Source organism: Myodes glareolus, chromosome 1 (genome assembly GCF_982192425.1).
Source record: "Myodes glareolus chromosome 1, mMyoGla1.1, whole genome shotgun sequence".
NCBI lineage: Eukaryota > Metazoa > Chordata > Mammalia > Rodentia > Cricetidae > Myodes > Myodes glareolus.
In genome coordinates this window covers 72,316,499-72,335,922 of record NC_142026.1, presented here as the reverse complement: position 1 = coordinate 72,335,922, position 19,424 = coordinate 72,316,499, and the positions used below count along the sequence as shown (strand labels likewise).

Genomic DNA, 19,424 nt, shown 5'->3' with positions numbered 1-19,424 from the left:
ATGCAGGCAAAATAACCATATATGTATATATAGATGGTGGTATATATGTAATTATATAATTTTATAGTTCAATTATATATTTTAGTATATGTATATTATATATAATAAAAAATTTAATAGAAGAAACAAAGCAAAACCATAAGTAAAAAGCACATTAAAATGCCCCTTCCAGCTGGGCAGTGGTGGTGCACACCTTTAATCCCAGCACTCAGGAGACAGAGGCAGGCTGATCTGAGTTCAGGGTTAGCCTGCTCTACAAAGTGAGTTCCAAGACAGCAGAAACTGTCTCAAAGAAAAGAAAAGAGAAGAGGAGAGAAGAGAAGAGAAGAGAAGAGAAGAGAAGAGAAGAGAAGAGAAGAGAAGAGAAAAGAAGAGAAGAGAAGAGAAGAAAAAACAAAAATAACTCCCCTTCCCTCTCTGACCCCTCAGCTTCATGGAACACAAGGCAATGGGCATCTCTGAGCTTTCTGAAACACCTTTAGAAGTTTCTCGCCTGACAAATATCATTTTGACTTTGGCCAAGCCTATATCTACTACAAAGGGGGAGGAGGTCCCCAATTTCCCAGTGAAAACCTGGAGACTGGAGATCAGGAAAAACAGCTGTTTATTCCAAAACAAAAACCACCCCCCACTGAGCGCCAGCTCTTCTCGCTGTCCTCACCAGGAAGTCAAAGGTGGGTTCAGCACTGGAAAGGAGAGTGGGAAGAGGGGAGTGAGGCTAGGATTCAGAGGTGTGGAGGGTCCTCCGGTGGAGCACTTCAATCTGGCATCCCCTCTGCAAGCCCCAACCAGAAGGGGAGCTGCTTCCCTGCACGGCAGTGCACACCCCGTCCGTGTGTGTTTGTGTGTTTACTGGGGAACAGGGGGGAAGACTCAGAAGGCCAGGTCCCAGCTCTGGAAGCATCGTGGTGCTAGTGGGGGGGGGGGGGGCGGGTGAGACCTCTCCCCACTATGGCTTTATTGAGATAAGAGGTCAAAGTTCCTGGGTCGGGCGGGTGAACGGAGGGTTAGAGGCTGGGGGACGGGGAGGGCCGATCCCAGGAAGGAATCTAAGTTAGGATGGAGGGAGGGAGAGACTGAGAGAAGGGGGCAAACAAAAGCTGAAAGCTCCCGCACCCCTGCGATGCTGGGGGCTGAAGAAAGCTGTATGTTCCGTGGGAGTGTTAAGCGCGCTTGAAGGGAGGCCCTAGAATGGAAGGGGAGCCCACGGAACGTCTATTAGCCGGGAGATTGAAAACCTGGCGCTGGAGTTTAGGAGGATTGGTGGTAACATCCTACCTCCCTCGATGGGGAGACCCTGGCACCGTCTATCCCATCCAGGCTCTTGGCGAGAAGGGATGAGCACAGAGGCCAATATTTGGTGGGGCAAGAGGGCATAAGAGGGAGAGGGCGGCCCAGAGGAGGGAGAAGAGCCCCCTCCTTGCCTTGGGGGCTGGGAGGGGGACATGTAGCCCTTTAAGAGTGGGGAATGGCCGCCCCCCTGAAACATGGCTATATGTACAGAGAACTGTGTGTGGAGGGGTCAAATTGTGCACTGGGTGTTAGGGACTCCCTGAAACCCCTGGGTACTCCCTGGGATGTTACGGGAAGGGGTGAAGGAGCACCCTTCTTGGCCTTTGCAGATGAAGGTAGCAATGGCCATTGCTCTCAGGTATCCCTACCCCGGGAACTGGCCAGCAAGTGGTTTGCCAGCTGTGGCATCTTCCTACAGGCCAAGATTCTAAAGAGAGTTTGGCCCAAGCTAGTGAGTTCTGATCTGGTAGTGGGATCCAAGTAACAGGGATTGAGTGGAGTAGGTCAGTGAAGCCACCCAAGGGCTGGGAAACCCCACCTCTACTACTGCTGTGAAGTCACTGGGTTGACCCTGTCACCGATCTAATGGCTGGGTGAGGGACGGTGGTGACACAGGAAGAGTTTGGATGCACTCACCAGTGGGTGAAGGAGGCTAGCCAAGGCCAAGTCTGGACCCAGGTATGTATTCAGATCAGGAGTGAGGCAGTGACTAACCAAGAAGGGCCAGAGTGGGGGAGGGGGGCACTATCAGAGGGAGACAGCTGGCTCCACCCTAGTCCTGCGGAGGGAATGGGAAATGGCCTGTTGTGCTGGTTCCCCTGAAGGGAGGAACTGTAAATGCCATGAGACCCCAGAGGACAATGGAAAGATAGCCGGTCTAAGATGGTGGATCCTGGCAGATGGGACACAAGTGCCATGGGTCCTGGAAGATGAGGACACAGTTTTAACGTGGATTCTGGGAGGCAGTGACACCAGGACTTCAGTGAGCTCTGGAAATGATGGCATTGTTTGTCATGGATCCAGGAGGTGATGACATCATCGTTATGGGAGAGGGACCCTAGGTCACGGAGACACTGGGGTTCGAGAGGGTCCTGGGAGATGAAGACACCATTGGCTAGTATGCCTGACTGGAGGCGATGCACCATGGGTACAGTGACTGCTGATGAATCATGACAGGACACGATTGGGGCCGAGGTGGTGACACCATGACTCTCATGGACTCCTGTGGCTTATGACTGTGACACTCAGAGGGATCCGGGATGTGGCGATGCAGGGCTGCATGAATCCAAGGACACCGCAGCTGCGGTGGATCTTATGAAGTGGTGACATCATAGCTCTGGTGGCCGAGACATGAGACGTGGGGCAGGTAGATCGTGGGAGATGGCGACACTGTGATAATGAAAAACATCGGCACTATCCGTCCTAACAAGGCCTCTTGGAGAGGGCCACCATGAGGCATAATGGATTTGGAATGATTGGAAGGTAAGGACGGACATCACTGGTCATGGCACAACTAGGGAGACAAGAACATCATGGTTGTAGTGGCTCCTGAGAGATGAGGACAGCATGGTTCTGATGGGTCCCGGGAGATGATGGGACCTATGGCTGTGGTGAATGCTGGGAGGTGATGAGAACATATTTGTGGTGAATCCTGGCACACCATGACAGCATGCTGTGATGGCTCATAGGAGATGGTGATGATGACATGCTTTGAGGATCCTGGGAGATGGTGACACTACGGTTGGGAGGAATATTGGGAGACAATGTTGACATCATTAGTGGTGACAATTCCTGGTAGATGATGATGTGCTAGTTGAGGTGAGTCTTATGGAATCCTGGGAAATGACATGATTAGCACTGGACCCCAACTGCTATGCCATCATGAAAGGAGTACACTGGGTAGCATTGATGATGTCATCGGCAAGGTCAGCGGCACATACACCCCAACCCTCTCCCTCCAATAGGAGGTGGGGGCTCTGTTGACAGAGCTGATGTCTTTAGATATGGCAGAAAGAAGTAATGCCAGCTTTTGGCCCACCTATGAGTCCCAGGATTTTAGAAGCCTCATGGATCAAAGTGGCCTCCTTGGAGCTGAAGCTCATCCATGGGTGCCATCCCCAAGGACTCACTGCACAGGCCCAACCTTCCTTTAGAGGCACTGGTAGACATCCTGTTGGCCATGTCCCTGGGGTCATGGGAAGAAGCCATGGAGCTAAGTTATAGGGAAGCAAGACAAGGACTCTGATGACAATCACTACTGGTGGCCATCGAGAGTGGGGACCGCCTCTGAGAAGGAAACCCTTTATGATGATGTCCAGGCGATGGAGGGCATCATCGCCAGCCTCCTACAGACAGGTCATTGTCTTGGCATCCCCAGTGCCGACACCCTCATAGTACATCTCAGGAAAAGCTGCTTTCTCTGGCATCTTCCCGAAATGGTCTTCGGCTGGACACGCCCAACTTTTTCACAACCCAGCACAGCAATAGAGGTGTCCCCTGGTGTCATTTCCAAGCGGGTGGTCACTAGTGGTCACACCACAGCAGGGCCTCCTCCTGGAGAGGTCCCTGGAACAGGTGGTCAGTACTGGTAATGACTGCGCTCGAAGAGGCACGGCCCCTGTGATGGTGCCATCGGGCAAGGCACCTATTCTGGTGATGGCATCACAGGAGGGAGGCAAAATCCTGTGACAGCACTGTGGGGAGGAGGCCTCATCTTTAGTGAGGACACAAGGGCAGGGCACGGTCCCCTGCAGTGTGTCCCAGGAAAATGGCTTCGTCTGTAGTCATGGCATCATGGGGTGGAGGCATCTTCTCCATAGCAGAGAAACATTTGGACAGTTTCAAGAGGCCTTGGTGCTCAGGACGATATCAAGAAGTGGGAGACTCGTCTCTGTAGTGACATCACAGAGGAAATCTTTGTTTCTAGGGATGATGGGATGGGACAAGGCATTGTCTGTGGTGACATCACAGGGAAGGAGTCTCTGGTGATGTCATGCAAAATGGATACAGCCTCTAGTGATGACCTCATGGGCAGGCCTCTTCCTCTGTGGTGACCTCATAGGAAGGAGGTTTAGTTTCTGCAATGACATCATAGAACACAGACATATTTGCTAGCGATGACCTCATGTACAGGCCTCTTCCTCTGTGATGACATCATGGGAAGGAGGCCTTGGTTCAAACAGTGACAAAGTAGGAGGAGAGATCTCATCTACTGTGACATCCCAAAAGGAGGCGTGGTCTCCGATCCAAGGGCTCATCTGGTCTCAGACCCTTGGTGTGTATGATAAGCCTGTGATGGAGATCTGGGCTGGGAGGAGGGGGCCTCAGAAGCCACAGCCCCCAGCGCTCTACCCTGGCCTCAGACAGTCACTTCATTCTTGCTGGCAGTGCGCAGGTGCTGTGGCAGGTGGTGCCCAGGAATGAACTGAAGCTGCTCCAGGGTTCCCTGGCGCTGGAAGGGTGGCCGGCGGGCCAGTGTGCCACCACCCCCACCTGCATCGGACATCCAGGCTGGTTGAGGAGAGCCGTGAAGGGCGTGGTGATGGTGGGCATGCAGGCCTGATGGAGGCAACCCATGCAGTGGTGTGGGGGGGCCCCCAGGCCCCAGCAGCAGGTTGGAGTGTGAGGCAGCCAGGCTGGCCCGGGTGGTGGGATCTGGGGGCAGTGCAGGACTTCGTGGGGGTGACAGCAGGTGCTCTCGACTCTGGCGGAGTGCCTCTGGTGAGGACAGCAGCAGGTGTTCCTGAGACACCAGCCGCGCTCGAGGCAATGTGAACTCATAGCGGGAAGCTCGGCCATCACCCAGCAGGTGCTCCTGGGACATAACCCGCCGGGGGTTGGGTGCCGGTGCCAGGCCCAGCTCCTCGGGACCACCCCAGCCATCCATGCGGTAGCCACCTCCAGTACCAGGCCGCCGCAGTGCATGCAAAGGCAGTGTCCCACGGGGCATCTCTAGATGTCTGCGTTTCAGGTAGGCTTCATCTAGATCTTTTTCAGCTGGAGGAGAAGAAAAGACAGATCCCATGACAACCCAGAGCATCCTCATCTGCATCGCACACCACCCAGGAGTTTTTTTTTTTCCTTTAAAGATTTATTTATTTATTACATACACAGGTTCTGCCTGCATGTATGCCTGCAGACCAGAAGAGGGCACCAGATCTCATTAGAGATGGCTGTGATGGTTGCTGGAAATTGAACTCAGGACCTCTGGAAGAGCAGCCAATGCTCTTAACCTTTGAGCCATGTCTCCAGTCACCGCACCCAGGAGGTCTTAATGTTTCAGCAACAAAAGTCAGCAAGCTAAGCAGGGCATGATGGTTCCCACCTGCAATCCCAACTCTAGGGAAGCTGGGTTTGAGGTCAGCCTGTATTACACAGTGTGTTCCAGGACAAAGTGTGTTACAAGGCGAAGACTCAGTTTCAGAACAATAAAATTAAATACAAATAAACAAAAATCCAACCCAAAATATTTCAGGTAAAACTAGGAAAAAAGTCGGTAGAAAGATTGGAACCTTTTGAGCTCCCCACCACCCCACTGCTGTCCTTGGAACTCAACGCACCCCCCTCCCTCCACCCCCTACCATTGGCTGAGTACCCCTTCCCCAAGCTCACCCAATCTCTTGAGAGAGGAGTAGCGATTCAGTTCTGATTTCACAGCAGCCTCATAGGATGGAGGGAGATGCGAGAGGTTGTGGAAGGATCGAGAGCAGGACAGCGTGGAGTAGTGCAGGGAGGGGCTGGGTGGTGGCATGGCTCGCCAGTCTGTGGCGGGGGAAGACCATATTAGTGCAGCCATTCTTCCTCAGAGCCAGGTTCCAGAGCCTCGCCCTCCTTCCCTCAGACCCAGGGACCCAGCGCCCAGCCCTCCTCCCTCAGACCCAGGTTCCCAAAGCCAATCCCTCCCTCAGACCCAAGAGTCCAGAGCCCAGCCCTCTTCCCCCAGACCCAAGAGTCCAGAGCCCAGCCCTCTTCCCCCAGTCCCAAGAGTCCAGAGACCAACCCTCCTTTCCCAGGCCCGGGAGTCCAGACCCCAGCCCTCCTCCCTCAAGGCCAAAGGCCAGATTCCATCCCTCCCTCTGATACAGGAATCCAGGTCTTACCCCTCCTCCCTGAGACCCAGGGTCCAGTAGATCTTTGCCCTCCTCCTTTAGACCCAGGAGATCCCCCCACCCCCGCCCCGCGCAGACTCAAGAGTCTGAGGGAAGAGTCCAACCCTCCTCCTTTAGACCTAGGATTTCAAATCCCAGCCCTCCTTTTTCAGACCTGGGGTCCATGCTCTAACCATTCTCCCTCGGACCCGAGATTTCAGGCTCCAGCCTTCCTCCTTCAGAGGTCTGGGGGCTTGGGAGGTGAGAGACCTGGGGTTCTAGTTTTCGAGAGCTCCAACCTTTAGGAGCCCCTCGTTTCCCACCACAGTGGACAGACAGGGTTGTGGTTGAGGATGAAATCACATTCCAGGTTGGGGACCGCTGGCATTTGTCAGCACCCACTGAATCCTGGCCCCAGCTGGGAATGCATTCCACGCATCTTCCCAAAACTTGACGGGAAGGAGATCACCACTTCCGGTGTCCTCTCGAGGACACTGCAGCTGCCTTGATGGCCAGCCCCACGTGAGCATCGGCTCACAGGGGTCTTACTGGGGCTCCACCCAGCACCAGGCTGGGGCTGCCCACAGTGAGGGCCTGAAGGACCCCGACTCCCAGGGCGCTTCGGCCCTCTGCGTACCCAGTGTGGCAGCGCGGTGCTTGGGGCTGTTGACGTTGTAGTGCAGGTTATCTGAGGGACCGAGAAGGGAGGTGACGTCACTGTCATCGCCATCCCAATTGACACTTGCCCGGAAGTGTGTCACTTCTGGCTCCCAGTTCCGTGCCGCTCCCACCCCCTCATTAGAGCCCCACAGGTTGACTTATTCTATCGGTCCCATCGAGGAAACAGAGGATGGGAACTCAGGATCATGGCTGAGGATGAGATGTCCCTCTTATTCACCCCAATACCCAGGCCAGAACTCTGATGGTCTCCGTACCACCTCTTGGTCTTCACCACTCATGCCTGGTGGCTGCTCCTGACTCCACATCTGTGCCTTGACAGGCACCCTCTCTTTGAATCATCAAATGTGCCAGTTTGAGGTGGGAAGCCCCGTAGCGGCTGTCCCTCGGACACTCAGATGCCTTCTGTGGTTCACCATCCCCAACAGGAAAAGTGGACCGTGGGGGTGGTGCCCGAGGCTTGTCACAGGGCTGTTGCACATTCTGTAATACTGGTCTCAATGCCTTGAATCTCTTCCTTCCCCTTTTTGCCTGAAGAATGAAAGCTCCCTCAAAATCTACCTCGAGCCTTCACAAAGCGGCTCATGATTGCAGCCCCAGCATACAGGATGCTGAGACGGAAGAACTGCCATGAATTCGGGGTCGGCCCAGGCTACAGGAGCTCCAGGCAGCCTGCGGTGCAGTGTGATATCTTGTGTTAGGAGGGAAAAGTTAAACTTGATGCTGTAATCCTGTAATCCTAGCATTTAAAAGATGTAGGAAGGAGAATCAGAAGTTCAAGTTCAGCAGGGTGGTCCCTTTAATCCCTTTTAATTCCAGCACTCCAGAGGCAGGCGAATCTCTGTGAGTTCGAGGCCAGCCTGGTCTACAGAGTGAGTTCCAGGACAGCCGAGGCTACACAGAGAAACCCTGTCTCGAAAAAATCCTATCTCCTCCTTGCACCCCTGACCTGGCCCAGACCCTCTTCTATCACTGCGTGGGCTGTAATCCCAGCCTCCAGAGCCTGGTTCATCTCATCTCTTCCCTTAACATAGGTTGCAGATTCCAGAACATAGTTCTTTTACCTCATCTTTTTTTTCCTTCCTTCCTTTCTTCCTTCCTTCCTTCCTTCCTTCCTTCCTTCCTTCCTTCCTTCCTTTCTTTTCCTCTTTTCAAGACAGGGTTTCTCTGCAATTTCAGAGTCTGTCCTGGCACTCACTCTGTAGACCAGGCTGGCCTCAACCTCACAGAGCTCTGCCTGCCTCTGCCTCAAAAGCACTGGGTTAAAGGTGTGTGCCACCATACTGGCGTCAACATTTTTTTTAAGGTCTCACTGTGTAACCCTGACTGGTCTTGAACTCACAGAGATTCACCTTCTTCTGACACCTGAGTGCTGAGATCAAAAACATGAGCCACCACACCCGACTTCCATTTTATGTTTTTCCAGGCTGGAGATGGGAGCCAGAGCTCTATGCGTGCTAAGTAAACACCCTGTCACTGAACTACATCCCCGAATCCCTTCCTGTTGGGTGCTAGGCAAGTGGTCTACTCATGGGTCCCACTTCCAGCTCCTCACAAGTCTGTTCCACCCCTGAGCTGCATTCCTACCCCTTGGTTTTCTGGGATAGGTTCCTGCTATTTAACCCAGGCTGCTCTCCACCTCTTGATCCTCCTGTCTCCGGCCTCACTGAGAGTTCTGAGATTACAGCTGAGTGCTTCAACATCTAACTGTGTTGCTTCCTGCTTGAAATACCTCAGTGGCTCCCCACTGATTTCAGAGCAGGGTACCTGAGCTCAGCCTGGCACCGAAGAAGCCTAGAACTCCATGATGTGTGCGGTCTCAGGCCTGAGAGCCTCATAAGTTCTGCTCCAGCGACCCAGAGCTCCTGCAGCTAAAGTTATTCTTCTCTCTGGGAAAAGCCCGCCCCACCACCCTCCCCCATTTCCTGCCTCAAACAAGACCAGAATTTTTCTTGTCCACTATGGCCTCTGGGATTTCTCTCAGGATGAGTAGAATGGGCGGTGAAGGGAGAAATGAGGTGGTCAAGGCTGATGGATGGAGACCAGAGTGGGGCCAAGGAATCAAGCGGGAGGGGGGATGTCACACGGGGAAGAAGGGCAGAACCATAGGGTTGAGGGCGTGACCAGAGATGAGATTGCATCTGTCACTTGCACTCACCGAGGTTGGAGGGCTTCATGGTGTTGTAAAGGTTCTTGGGTGTCCTGGGAGGCATGCTTTCTGGGCCTCCTAGCCCTGGGGTCAGAGAGCTGCTTCGGGCCCGGTCCGGGCGGGTTGCTGGTCCTGCTTGATGCCTTAGAATGTCCACCAGAGCTCTGAAAATGGTGGATGGATGGGTAGTCAGGGACTGGGATGAGAGGGGATGGAGGGGCCCAGGCTTCTTCCCCCCCCCCATTCTCTTTTGTAGGGAGTCTGTAGGGCAGAGATGTGGTCCATCTTTGACTAGGCACTTTTTTTTTTTTGTTTTTTGTTTTTTTGTTTTTTCAAGACAAGGTTTCTCTGGAACCTGTCCTGGATCTAGCTCTTGTAGACCAGGCTGGCCTTGAACTCACAGAGACCTGCCTGCCTCTGCCTCCTGAGTGCTGGGATTAAAGGCGTGTACCACCACCATCTGACTAGGGCTTCTAAGGTCAGCCTTTCTCAGCCACACTTCCTGACTGACATATTCCTCCAAGAACTCTTTCTGTGGTCCATCCACGTTCATGTTCCTGTGTTGTCTTGCCCCACCATGAACTTTATTACTGTTTCTTGGGCGGCCTTCCTGGTTCACTTAGGCAGACCTCAAACCTTTTGGAACTTTTCCTCTTTCCAGTCCTCCAAAGTAGACCTCCACAATACATTGCCATCAGTTCACTGCTCAGCGCCTCTCCCACCCAGAAATCACGGTCCTTGTCCCTGGTCGGCCCTCACACAGGATGTCTACGTATTGCAATGGTCTCTGTCCACCTCTAGTGGCTACTCATAGCACACAGAAGAAACGCAGCCCCTTCCTGCCTCATCTCAGACACCACGTATACACAGGACACCTCTGGAATGTGTCTGTGCCCGCTGCCTGGAACAGCCTCACACAGTAGCTGCTTGACTCTATCTCTAATTTCTTCAGGATCCTGCTCAGACTCTTTCCGATCTTCAACAAAACAAACCTCTCCCCGAAACCAACACTCCTTCTCTTAACTCTTTACATTGTACATTGTTACCCCCCACCCCATAGCGGTTGTCAACGTCTAGAGTTACGTGGCATACAGGCTTTCTGGGTCTACCACAAATATTTAATGAACACTTAGCTAGGACTCTACATGAATCAGCTCAGCTATTCTTTAGAATCTGAATAAACGGAGGTCTGTTCTTAGCCCTACTATCTGTGCGAGGACCCCTAGGCACAGAGACCCCACATCTCATAGTTCACAAGCAGAATACTTGAGTTTGGGACATAGGTTTATTCAGAAGGGCAGGGCTTTTTTCCCATTCTGTATCCCCAGCTCCTGCTCCACAGAAAGCTTTTTTTTTTTTTTTTTAAGAAATATTGGCTGAATGAATGAACTCTCCTATCCCAGTTCTTCTCTATAACCAGACCCTTGCAACTGTTCTCAGGCCCCAGTTATTTCCCACCACTAACTTGGATCCTACCCATTCGTGTAGCCACACCTCAAAGCTTCCACCTCCCACAGCACAGGCCCCGCCCCCAGCAGCCACCCCTTTCGCCCAGGCCACACCCTCAGACAGGTTGCTGGGCCTCTCACTGCCCAGTTTCACCTCCCAGCATTAAGGCACCGCCTCCATCAGACTGCTTGGCCTCCCAGTGCCCCGGCTGCGTGCTCCCTCCTATCCCTCCAGCCCCTCCGCACACCTACCTGGGCACGTTGATCTCCCGGTGCGCTCTGGGCGCACGCGACGCCTTGCTGAAGGCCACTTTGGCACCGACGCCCACCGCCAGGGCGAAGCTGATGACTCCGCACACTACGTAGGCCGTGCTGCCCCCGGGGCCCTCGCCTCCACGACCCCCAGCGCCCCCGGCCCGACCCCCTTCCAGCCACCCTGCCTGGCCCGGTCCCGGGCCCCCGCCCGCACCCCCAGCACCCCCGGCGCCTCCGACTAGAGGCGGAGGTGTGGTGGCCCAGCGTGGGGTGTCATAGTTGGAGCAAGAGGCCTGTGCCAGGCGCATGTGGCGGTGCTCGCAGCAAAAGCGGTAGTGGCAGGTGCCGCAGCAGAAGCGGTAGGAGCCGGTGCTGCAGTTGAAGGTGGCGTCGTACTGGCCCATGACATCGTAGTAGCCGTGGCAGAGCTCGGCCGGAGGTGGCGCCCGTGCCGCTGCACCCGCGCCACCCGCGGGGCTGGTCTTGGTGGCGTTAGCGCCGGTGCCCGCCGGGCTCCCGCCGCCCGCCAGAGCCCCGGTTAGGCGCCGCAGGTGCGCGAGGAGCGCAGGCAGCGGGCCCGGGGCCACTGCGCTCGTATCGTTGGATGGGCGCGCCATGGCTGGACCCGCGGCGGAGGCCAGCAGCGCGATGCTCCCGAGCAGCAGCAGGGCCCGCATGGTGCGCACCGGGACGCCAGGCTGCGGATCCCGGAGCTGAACTGCAGGGGTGGAAGGGGAGGGCAAAGGGAGCAACGAGAGAGGAGTGAAGCGGGAGAAAAGAAAGGTCGGCGGGGATGGAGGAGGGGCTTGCAGAAGTTATAACGAAGGGAGGACTTGACGGAGAAGGAAGGTGTGAAGGCAGAAGGCGGAGGGGGGAGTTGAGGAAGATGTGTGGGGAGGGGGTGGTGAGCGGCAGCCAGGGACCCGCGGAGTCCAGGAAGGAGGGAAAGAAGAGAGGGAAGGAAAGAGAAGGGAGGGCAGAAAGAGGGATAGGGAAGAGAAGATGTGGGGTCGCAAGGTAGTAGAGGAGGCAGAAGTAAAGAGGGGAGAAGGGAGGGAGAAAGAGAGAGAGAGGGAATGAGAATATGAAAATTAGTTCAGAGCCAAGCCATGAGCTAAGCTCTGCTCTCAACATGGGTGCAGGAACACATACTGAAGTGGGGAGTCATCATACAGTCTTGTCCTATGAACCTGTAGAACAGCTGACAGGCGTGCAGGTGATGTCCCTGTGTGACAACCTAAGATGCCTCCTGGTACTGGGGAAGAAAAAAAAAAGGAGCCTGGTATGGTGACACATGCCTGTAACCCCAGCACTCTGGAGGCAGAGGCAGGAGCATTGTCTGAAGTTTGAGGCCAACCTGAGCTATAGAGTTAAGTTTCAGGCCAACCAAAGATACATACGGAGACAAACAAACAAACCTACAAAGGAAAATTGTCTTGGTGATATCTCCAAACAGTCCCTAACTCTTTCACACACGTGCACGCGCACGTGCATGCGCACGATTTCATATACAGGAGTGTCACTGCTATTCACAGTTTGGGAAGAAACATATTCGATGTGGGGGTGATAAAAAGAGAAATGTAACTGGGGAGGTGGGTCCGAAGGGCAGGTCTTTTAGCTGTCTCCATGGCAACGGTCCAGGCAGGTCAGGAACAGACCAGCGTGGGCAGGAGAAGTTAGGGGGGTGTAGAGACAGTCTAACAGGGAGCCGCCGCCGGGAGAGCAGAGCCCCACCACAAGGCAGGATAAGCAGTTCAGAGCCCCGGCTGCAGGCAGAGGCAGGCTCTGGGTGGTTCCCCTCAGAGTGGCTCCCCCTCTTCTCGAATGGCATCTTGACAAACCCCAGAGAGACCAGCTGCCCAGGAGCTTCCTTCCACAGACTCAGCACGAAGGCTGTGCCTAGTGCGTGGGACAGGGACTCCTGGAAACAACCCTTGGATCCATGCCTGAGGTCCTGACCACCCTCCCCGAGCTGTCAAGAGCATCAAGGGTGGAACCTCTAACAAAGCAAGCGCACAGTTTCCTGTGGGTCTAGGGTTGACCTTCCAGGGAGATGAGGGAGTGACTAGACAGAACTGTCACGTGTGCTTCAGACAACTGAGGAGAAACATTGAGAAGTGACAGACCCATAAGGAACTAAAACAGCAGATGGGAGGAATGTATTAAAGAAAAAATTATTAGGTGATTTTATAATTTGTTCTGTTCTGTCCACTGTGCATGCCTGCGTCTGTCTGTCTGTCTGTCTGTCTGTCTGTCTGTCTCTCTCTCTCTCTCTCTCTGTGTGTGTGTAACTACTGTCAACCAAAGTGCTAGACAGTTAGTATGGGAGATGGTTTTGGGGTACTGGGGTTTCCTAAGATTTGGCTCCAACTCTTCTATCACATGGAGTCTCAACTTTTTTTTTTTAAACCACTGAGTCTCACTCTAATCCAGGCTGACCCATAAAACTATGTAGCCCAGGCTAGCTGGAAACCAGTGAATCATTCTACCTTAGCTTCCCAAGAATTGAGATTACAGGTGCATGAATGCGTTCTCTCTCTCTCTCTCTCTCTCTCTCTCTCTCTCTCTCTCTCTGTCCATCCCTTCCTCCTTTTGCCTTCCATCTCTTCCACTCCTTCCAGCCACTCCTCTGCTTTCCTGTCCTTCCTTCTCCTTACCTTTTGCTTGATTTTATTGTAATAAAGTCCATGGAGCCCTTGCTGGCTTCAAACTCACTATGTAACTAAGGCTAACATTGAACTCCAATTCCGCCTCTACCTCCTGAGTGCATGCCTGGCCTTCATCTCAGCCTTAGGTTAGACCTTTTCCCTAAACTCTAGCCTAGACTACTTCACGGCTTACTGGGTGCTCTCATATGGGTGTTTATAGTTGCTTTAGAAGTGGCTTGGTTCACTTGGTTGAAGAGTTTGGTGACACATAAAAATTTAAACAGATCTGGTGGCCATCCAGTCTGCTTGAGATGCTGAGGCAGAAAGTTTGCAAACTCAAGACCTGCCTGAGTACTTAGTGAGCTCAAGGCTAGCCTAGTCAGTTTAGCAAGATCCTGACTCAAAAAGTGAGCAAGTGCTCAGTGATAGAGCACTTGCGTAGTATGCTGGAGGCTGAGGGTTTAATCCTAAATACCACACACATATTAATTGTAAGTTACCATAGAAACCAGCAATTCCACTTCTTTGTGTTTACCCCCAAAGAACTAAATACATATGAGCATACAAAATGCATGCACCAAAGTCTATAGTATTTCTATGCATTGTAAAGAGAAAGCAGAACTGACTCTGGCAAACAGATGGCTGGACAAACTAATATGATCCATCCATACAGTAGACTATTACTCAGCCTGGAAGAGGAGTTACACCCAGAGCTACGGAAGCTACAACACAAATGCATCTCGAAGCTGTGTGAGAAGTAAAATTAGCCAGAGGTGAAATGTTACAGAGTATATAAGCTCAGTTATATGAAATGCCAGCAATAGTCAAGCCCATGCTGACAAAAATCCTAATAGTTATATATTGTAGCTGGGAGGAAGGGCTTCATACACAGAGGGCTTCCTTTTGCAGTGGTGAGAATGTTTTGGAACTAGAGCAGACAAGGTGACTCGGTGGGCAAAATTGCTTACTGTTAAGCTGGCAACCTTGATTGGATCCCCTGGGTTTCAAACGGTAGAAGAGGAAAAGGGGATTCCCAAAAGTTGTTCTCTGACCTCTGTATGTGAACCATGGCACACATGTGTGCGTGTGCATGAGCATAACACACACACACACACACACACACACTCTTACAATAAAAGAGATCATCACACAACATAGGGAATATGCCAGACAACACTGAGTTGTACATTTTAAGGTGCTAAATGTAAATTTAAGTTTTTTCCAATTTTTAATGAACAATTAATTAACGATTTTTTGCCCACTCCAATCAGTTTCCCCTCCCTCCCTCCTTTTTCTCCCTGCCCCTCCCATCATCCTCTCCCCCCCCCCCCCGCCCCACTTCTCCTGTTTCTCTTCAGAAAAGGGCAGGCCTCCCATGTTTATATGAGCCAGCCAGGGCATTATCAAGTTGCAGTGAGATTAGGCACCTCCTCTCCTATCTCGGCTGGATGAGGCGGCCCGACAGCAGGAAAGGGTCCCAAAAGCAGGTAACAGAGTCAAAACCAGCTCAGGCTGTCACTCTGAGGAGCCCCACAAGAAGTCCAAGTTACACAACTGTAACATGTACAGAGGGCCTAGGTCAGCAAACTCTCTGGATGGTGGTTCAGACTTTGTGAGCCCCTATGAACCAAGTCAGTTGATTCTGTGGGTTTTCTGGTGGCATCCCCTCCTCTCTGGCTTCCTCCCCCTCTCCGGCAGGATTCCTGGAGGACTGTTTGGCTGTGGGTCTCCGCATCTGTTTCCATCATTTTTTCTGAGCGTTTTTGTTGTTTTGTTTTTTGAAACAGTGCTTGGAACTCACTATATAGACCAGGTTGGCTTGAACTCATAGAGATCTGCCTGCCTCTGCCTTCAAGTGCTGGGATTAAAGGTGTGTTGTGCCTCCACATCCAACCACATTTTTACCCAATCTCTTTAAAAATGGAGGCAGGCATGATAGCGCCTGCTATCATGGGAGGTAGGGGGGGTCAGAGTTCAAAGCGTAGAGAGTTCAAGCTTAATCATGACTAAGTGAGACCCGGTCTTTAAAAACAAACAGCATGTGGCACACCCTTTAATCCAACACTTGGGAGGCACAGACAGGCAGATTTGTGAGTTTGAGGGGCAGCCTGGTCTACAGAGTGAGTTCCAGGACAGCTAGGACTGTTTCACAGAGAAACCCTGTCTCAAAAAACAAAAAAGCAAAAAACAAAAAAACCCAAAATGGGCAGATGACATCAACAACTTCCCTGTTGAGACTGTCTTGACTTCTTGCCTCAGTCTACCCGAAGTACTCGCCATTTCATTTTCCTCTGGGCCAGGGCTTCTCAGCCTTCCTAACACCGCGACCCTTTAATACAGCCCCTCCTGTTGTGGTGATTCCCAACCATTAAAATTATTTTCATAAGTCATAAGTTCATACCTGTAATTTCACTACTGTTACTAATTGTATGTAAATATCTGTTTTCCAACGATCTTAGGCAACCTTCATGAGCCCAAAGGGGTGGAGAATCGTTTCTCTAGGCCATTCTAGGGTCATGCCCAAGAATTCTCTCCTCTCTTGCCCTTAGCGCTTGCTGCTGCCTCTGTGGCAGATCTCAGCCCGTCAGCCACCACCCCCACTGCCCCATTCAGCACCTCTCACCGAGCATCTCAGCAAGTCACTAAGCAGCCCCAGACCCGCTGGGGTTCCTGGTCCTGTTGGGTGTCTTCTAGAGTTCTCTACATCTGTCACGGGATGCACATGTTGTCTTGCTATGCACCTTTCACGCCTTGACTAGAACGTCCATGAAGGCGGAGGGTTGGATCTACATCTCTGCTTTTCTACGGCACTGAGAATCAGTGTCTGGTACATGTAAACGCTCGGGAGAACATTTGTATCTTGGGAAATGTTGAAGCAGGTATGAGAGGCAGATATTCATATCCCACCCACCCCCCAGATGAGAAAAATTTTTAAAGAGGTTCTGTTGGTTGCTTATGCCCCACAGTGCCCGGACTTGGGGCTAGTCTGTAAACCTGAATCTCCAGGTACTAGACTAGATGGCTTTATCCCAAACACAGAGAAGGGAGGAGAGACACCTAGAGAGTCAGTCTTTCTGAGAGTGGCAGACACAGCCATATAGATCCCTTCATTCTTTGAGCACTGACATGTACAATGAGAATTTGGCTGAAAGAATGAAAGCCATCTGGACTGATGGGGCGGAAGGCAGCTGTCTCCCTTGCTCAAAGGCTGGGAGTTGACAGAGGACAACCATCTGCAGATGCAGCAGCCAGTGCAGACACTGGAGACAGGGGGACTGGTTCTCTGTTTCCCTCATACAACACTGCTCAGACTCCTAACAGGATCGATAGACAACAGACCATAGGACACCTAAACAGTGGTCCCAAAGCAAGGACACTCAGTGTCATCCTGGCGATACACCGATACCTCCTTCCAGAGCATGTGAGTGTGTGCAGACACACACACACATCACTCTACACGGACATACAAACATTTGCACGTATTTTAGCCTTCAGTACCCAAGACACACCAGAGACATTACCACCCGAGGCCAGCTCCCTGCGCTGGCACAGGCAGGCAGGTAGGCAGGCAGGCAGGCAGTCAGGCAGGCAGGCAGGCTCATCCTATCTGTCATGCAGCCTTATAGGTGCAAGCACACTCCGGGTCAACCGTGCAGAATCTGCAGCTGGCTTGTGAGAACTCCTGTGGAGCCTACATACCCGCCCCATTCCCTACTCCGCCCCCAGCCCTATACCGCCCCCAACCTCTAGTTCTCACTCACAAGTCAATGTCCTCCTCCACAGCCAGAGGGGGTGGGTGGAAAGGGAGGCCCAAACCCCCGGTTCTTCCAGCTGCTTCACCTTGCTTGGTTCTCAAATCCGGCCCAGGATTGAGAGACGCAAGGTACAGAGAAAGAGAGCCAGATTGGAGAGAGGAAGCCCCCAACAAGTCCTATCCCATCCCTGCTAGCTGGGGGTGGAGAATCTTGGCTAGGATGGCGGAAGTGGGCTGGGCTGGGAAGATCGGAGTGCCTCCTGAGGGTCCTTGAAGAGAACAGCAGCAGGTGGGGGGGAGGCTGGTGAAGGGACAGGGGAACAGGATCCCGGAAGAGGGGAACATAGAAACAAAGAGGAAGACAGAGCCAGCCAGCTAGGAAAGAGATAGAAACCCACGGAAGGTGGTACCGGAAGGATGGATAGTGATGGGAAGTAGACAGAGAAAGAAAGAGAGTGGGAGACCCAGAGAAGGAGGAACAGAGAGGCGGGGGATGGGAGGGTGGGGAGGTGGGCAAGAGAGTGAGAGAAGTGAGACCCAGAGAGGGAGGGCATAACCAACAAGGACCAAAGCCTCTAAAATGGCCTGAGTGGGGTCTGCAGGTGGCAGTGGCGGAGGCGGTAGCGGGAGAGTAGATCAGGGCAGGGGTTGGAGAGCAAGTGGAGGGGGTTCCTAGGAATCTCGGGGATTAGGAGGCAGTTTGAGGTAGGAATGCGGAAACCAGGCAAAACTGAAGACCTGTGGAAGAAGCAGAGGGAGGGAAGCGGAGCCGGTCCTGGCTACCGGGAAAAATCCCCAGATCCTTGCCAGAGGAAAGAGTGGCTCCCCCTTAGCATTACATGCAACTCTACTCTATCTGGGCTGTCTGGGGTCCCTGCCTAGATAGACACTCTGTGCATCCTCTTGTCAGGACCCCTGCCTCCATCCAACCGGCTGTTTTCTCTCTCCTTTTAACCCGACTCTGCCATCGGGTCCTTGTTTCGGTCCCTCTGCATCTCTGTGTCTGTCTGGGGCTCTGTCCCGGATCTCTGTCTGGGGCCTCCATCTCCAGCCTCCCCCGCCTGGAGCTGTATTCTCCTTGTAGTCTCCACACCCAGTACTTCTGTCAGGGGCTCTCAATCTCTGCACGCCTGTTCCAGGCTTCTGTCTAATTCCCATCACGGCATTGCCTCCCATCCCAGCCCTTTGAGACCCCTACTCTTAAGCAGGGTGGGTGGGGGGCGCTGCGGAGGGAGCTGTGTGTTCCCGGCGCAAAATAGACTCCCGTTGCCATGGCGACGCGAGCGCGGCCTCGAGACGCAGGCTTCGGGCTGGGTGTGCGGAGGGGACACCTGGATCCGGAAGGCGGGGGCCGGGGCTCCGATGCCCGAGTCCCAAAGGGCTCCGGAGGATGGCTGGTACTCCTAGGTCCCCGGGGAGGGTCTGCTGGACTAGGGTGACTGGCAACAGGCCTTTTGGGAGGGGGCTGGGCTGCCAGGATCCGTGGTGGTGGTGGGGTGAGTCTGATTGTCAATGGAATCGGACTGGTCCGTGCATCCTTGGCGGACACAGGATGCCTTCTAAGGGCTTTCAAGATTGGGGAAGGAATCTGTAAATCTTGGGTGAGGGTTTGACGCGGTGGAGGTTGAGGGGGGCGTCTGTAGAGTTTCAACACTCTCCTAGGGGCTGCAGAATTCTGCGTCTTGGGCGAGTACGAACCACTGAGCAGCAGCTGTCCATCCCATCTATCCATCCATTCATACACTTGTCCTTTCCTCCCTATTCCCCTCTTTCCCCCGTGCCTCAGTTTTCCCTTTCTCACCAGGTACGGATGCGCTCACCTCACTTTCCGGATGCGGGACCCTCGGGGGAATCGGGGGTGGTAGCGTGGGGGCCAGCCAAGAAAGGCAGCGCGAGCGCGTGTCTGCCAGCCAGTGGGGCTGGGCGCGCGCGCGCGCCGATGGGGGTGGGGGCGGCAGGCAGCGTGGCGGGGACCCTGGCCGGCAGCTCTTTCTCGTGCAGATGCGCACCGGCCCCCCCAGTGCAGATGTGGCCGCCGCCAACCCTCGCCTGTGTCTCGCCGGCTTGGAGCTCAGAAGAGGCGCCTCCCCCACCCCACTTGCAAGAGACCCC

At 53.4% G+C, this 19,424-nt stretch overlaps 1 protein-coding gene across 4 annotated transcripts; it reads right to left on the bottom strand.

Moving 5' to 3' along the window:
* Nucleotides 1–587: 587 nt before the first annotated feature.
* Nucleotides 588–19,412, bottom strand: Shisa7 (shisa family member 7). Of its 4 annotated transcripts, none has more exons than XM_087909537.1 (6): nt 19,133–19,412; nt 10,908–11,742; nt 9,217–9,371; nt 7,018–7,068; nt 5,905–6,054; nt 588–5,289 (listed from the first exon to the last, which is right to left on the bottom strand). In XM_087909537.1, the coding sequence occupies exons 2-6, from the start codon at nt 11,585–11,587 to the stop codon at nt 4,652–4,654; spliced, it is 1,674 nt and encodes a 557-aa protein (XP_087765663.1). In that variant the 5' UTR covers nt 11,588–11,742; nt 19,133–19,412; the 3' UTR covers nt 588–4,651. The 4 variants fall into 4 exon arrangements, with proteins under 4 accessions (XP_087765663.1, XP_087765665.1, XP_087765659.1 ...); XM_087909539.1 differs by having other exon boundaries at nt 10,908–11,628; XM_087909533.1 differs by lacking the exon at nt 19,133–19,412 and adding an exon at nt 17,320–18,928.
* Between the last annotated feature and the right edge of the window lie 12 nt (nt 19,413–19,424).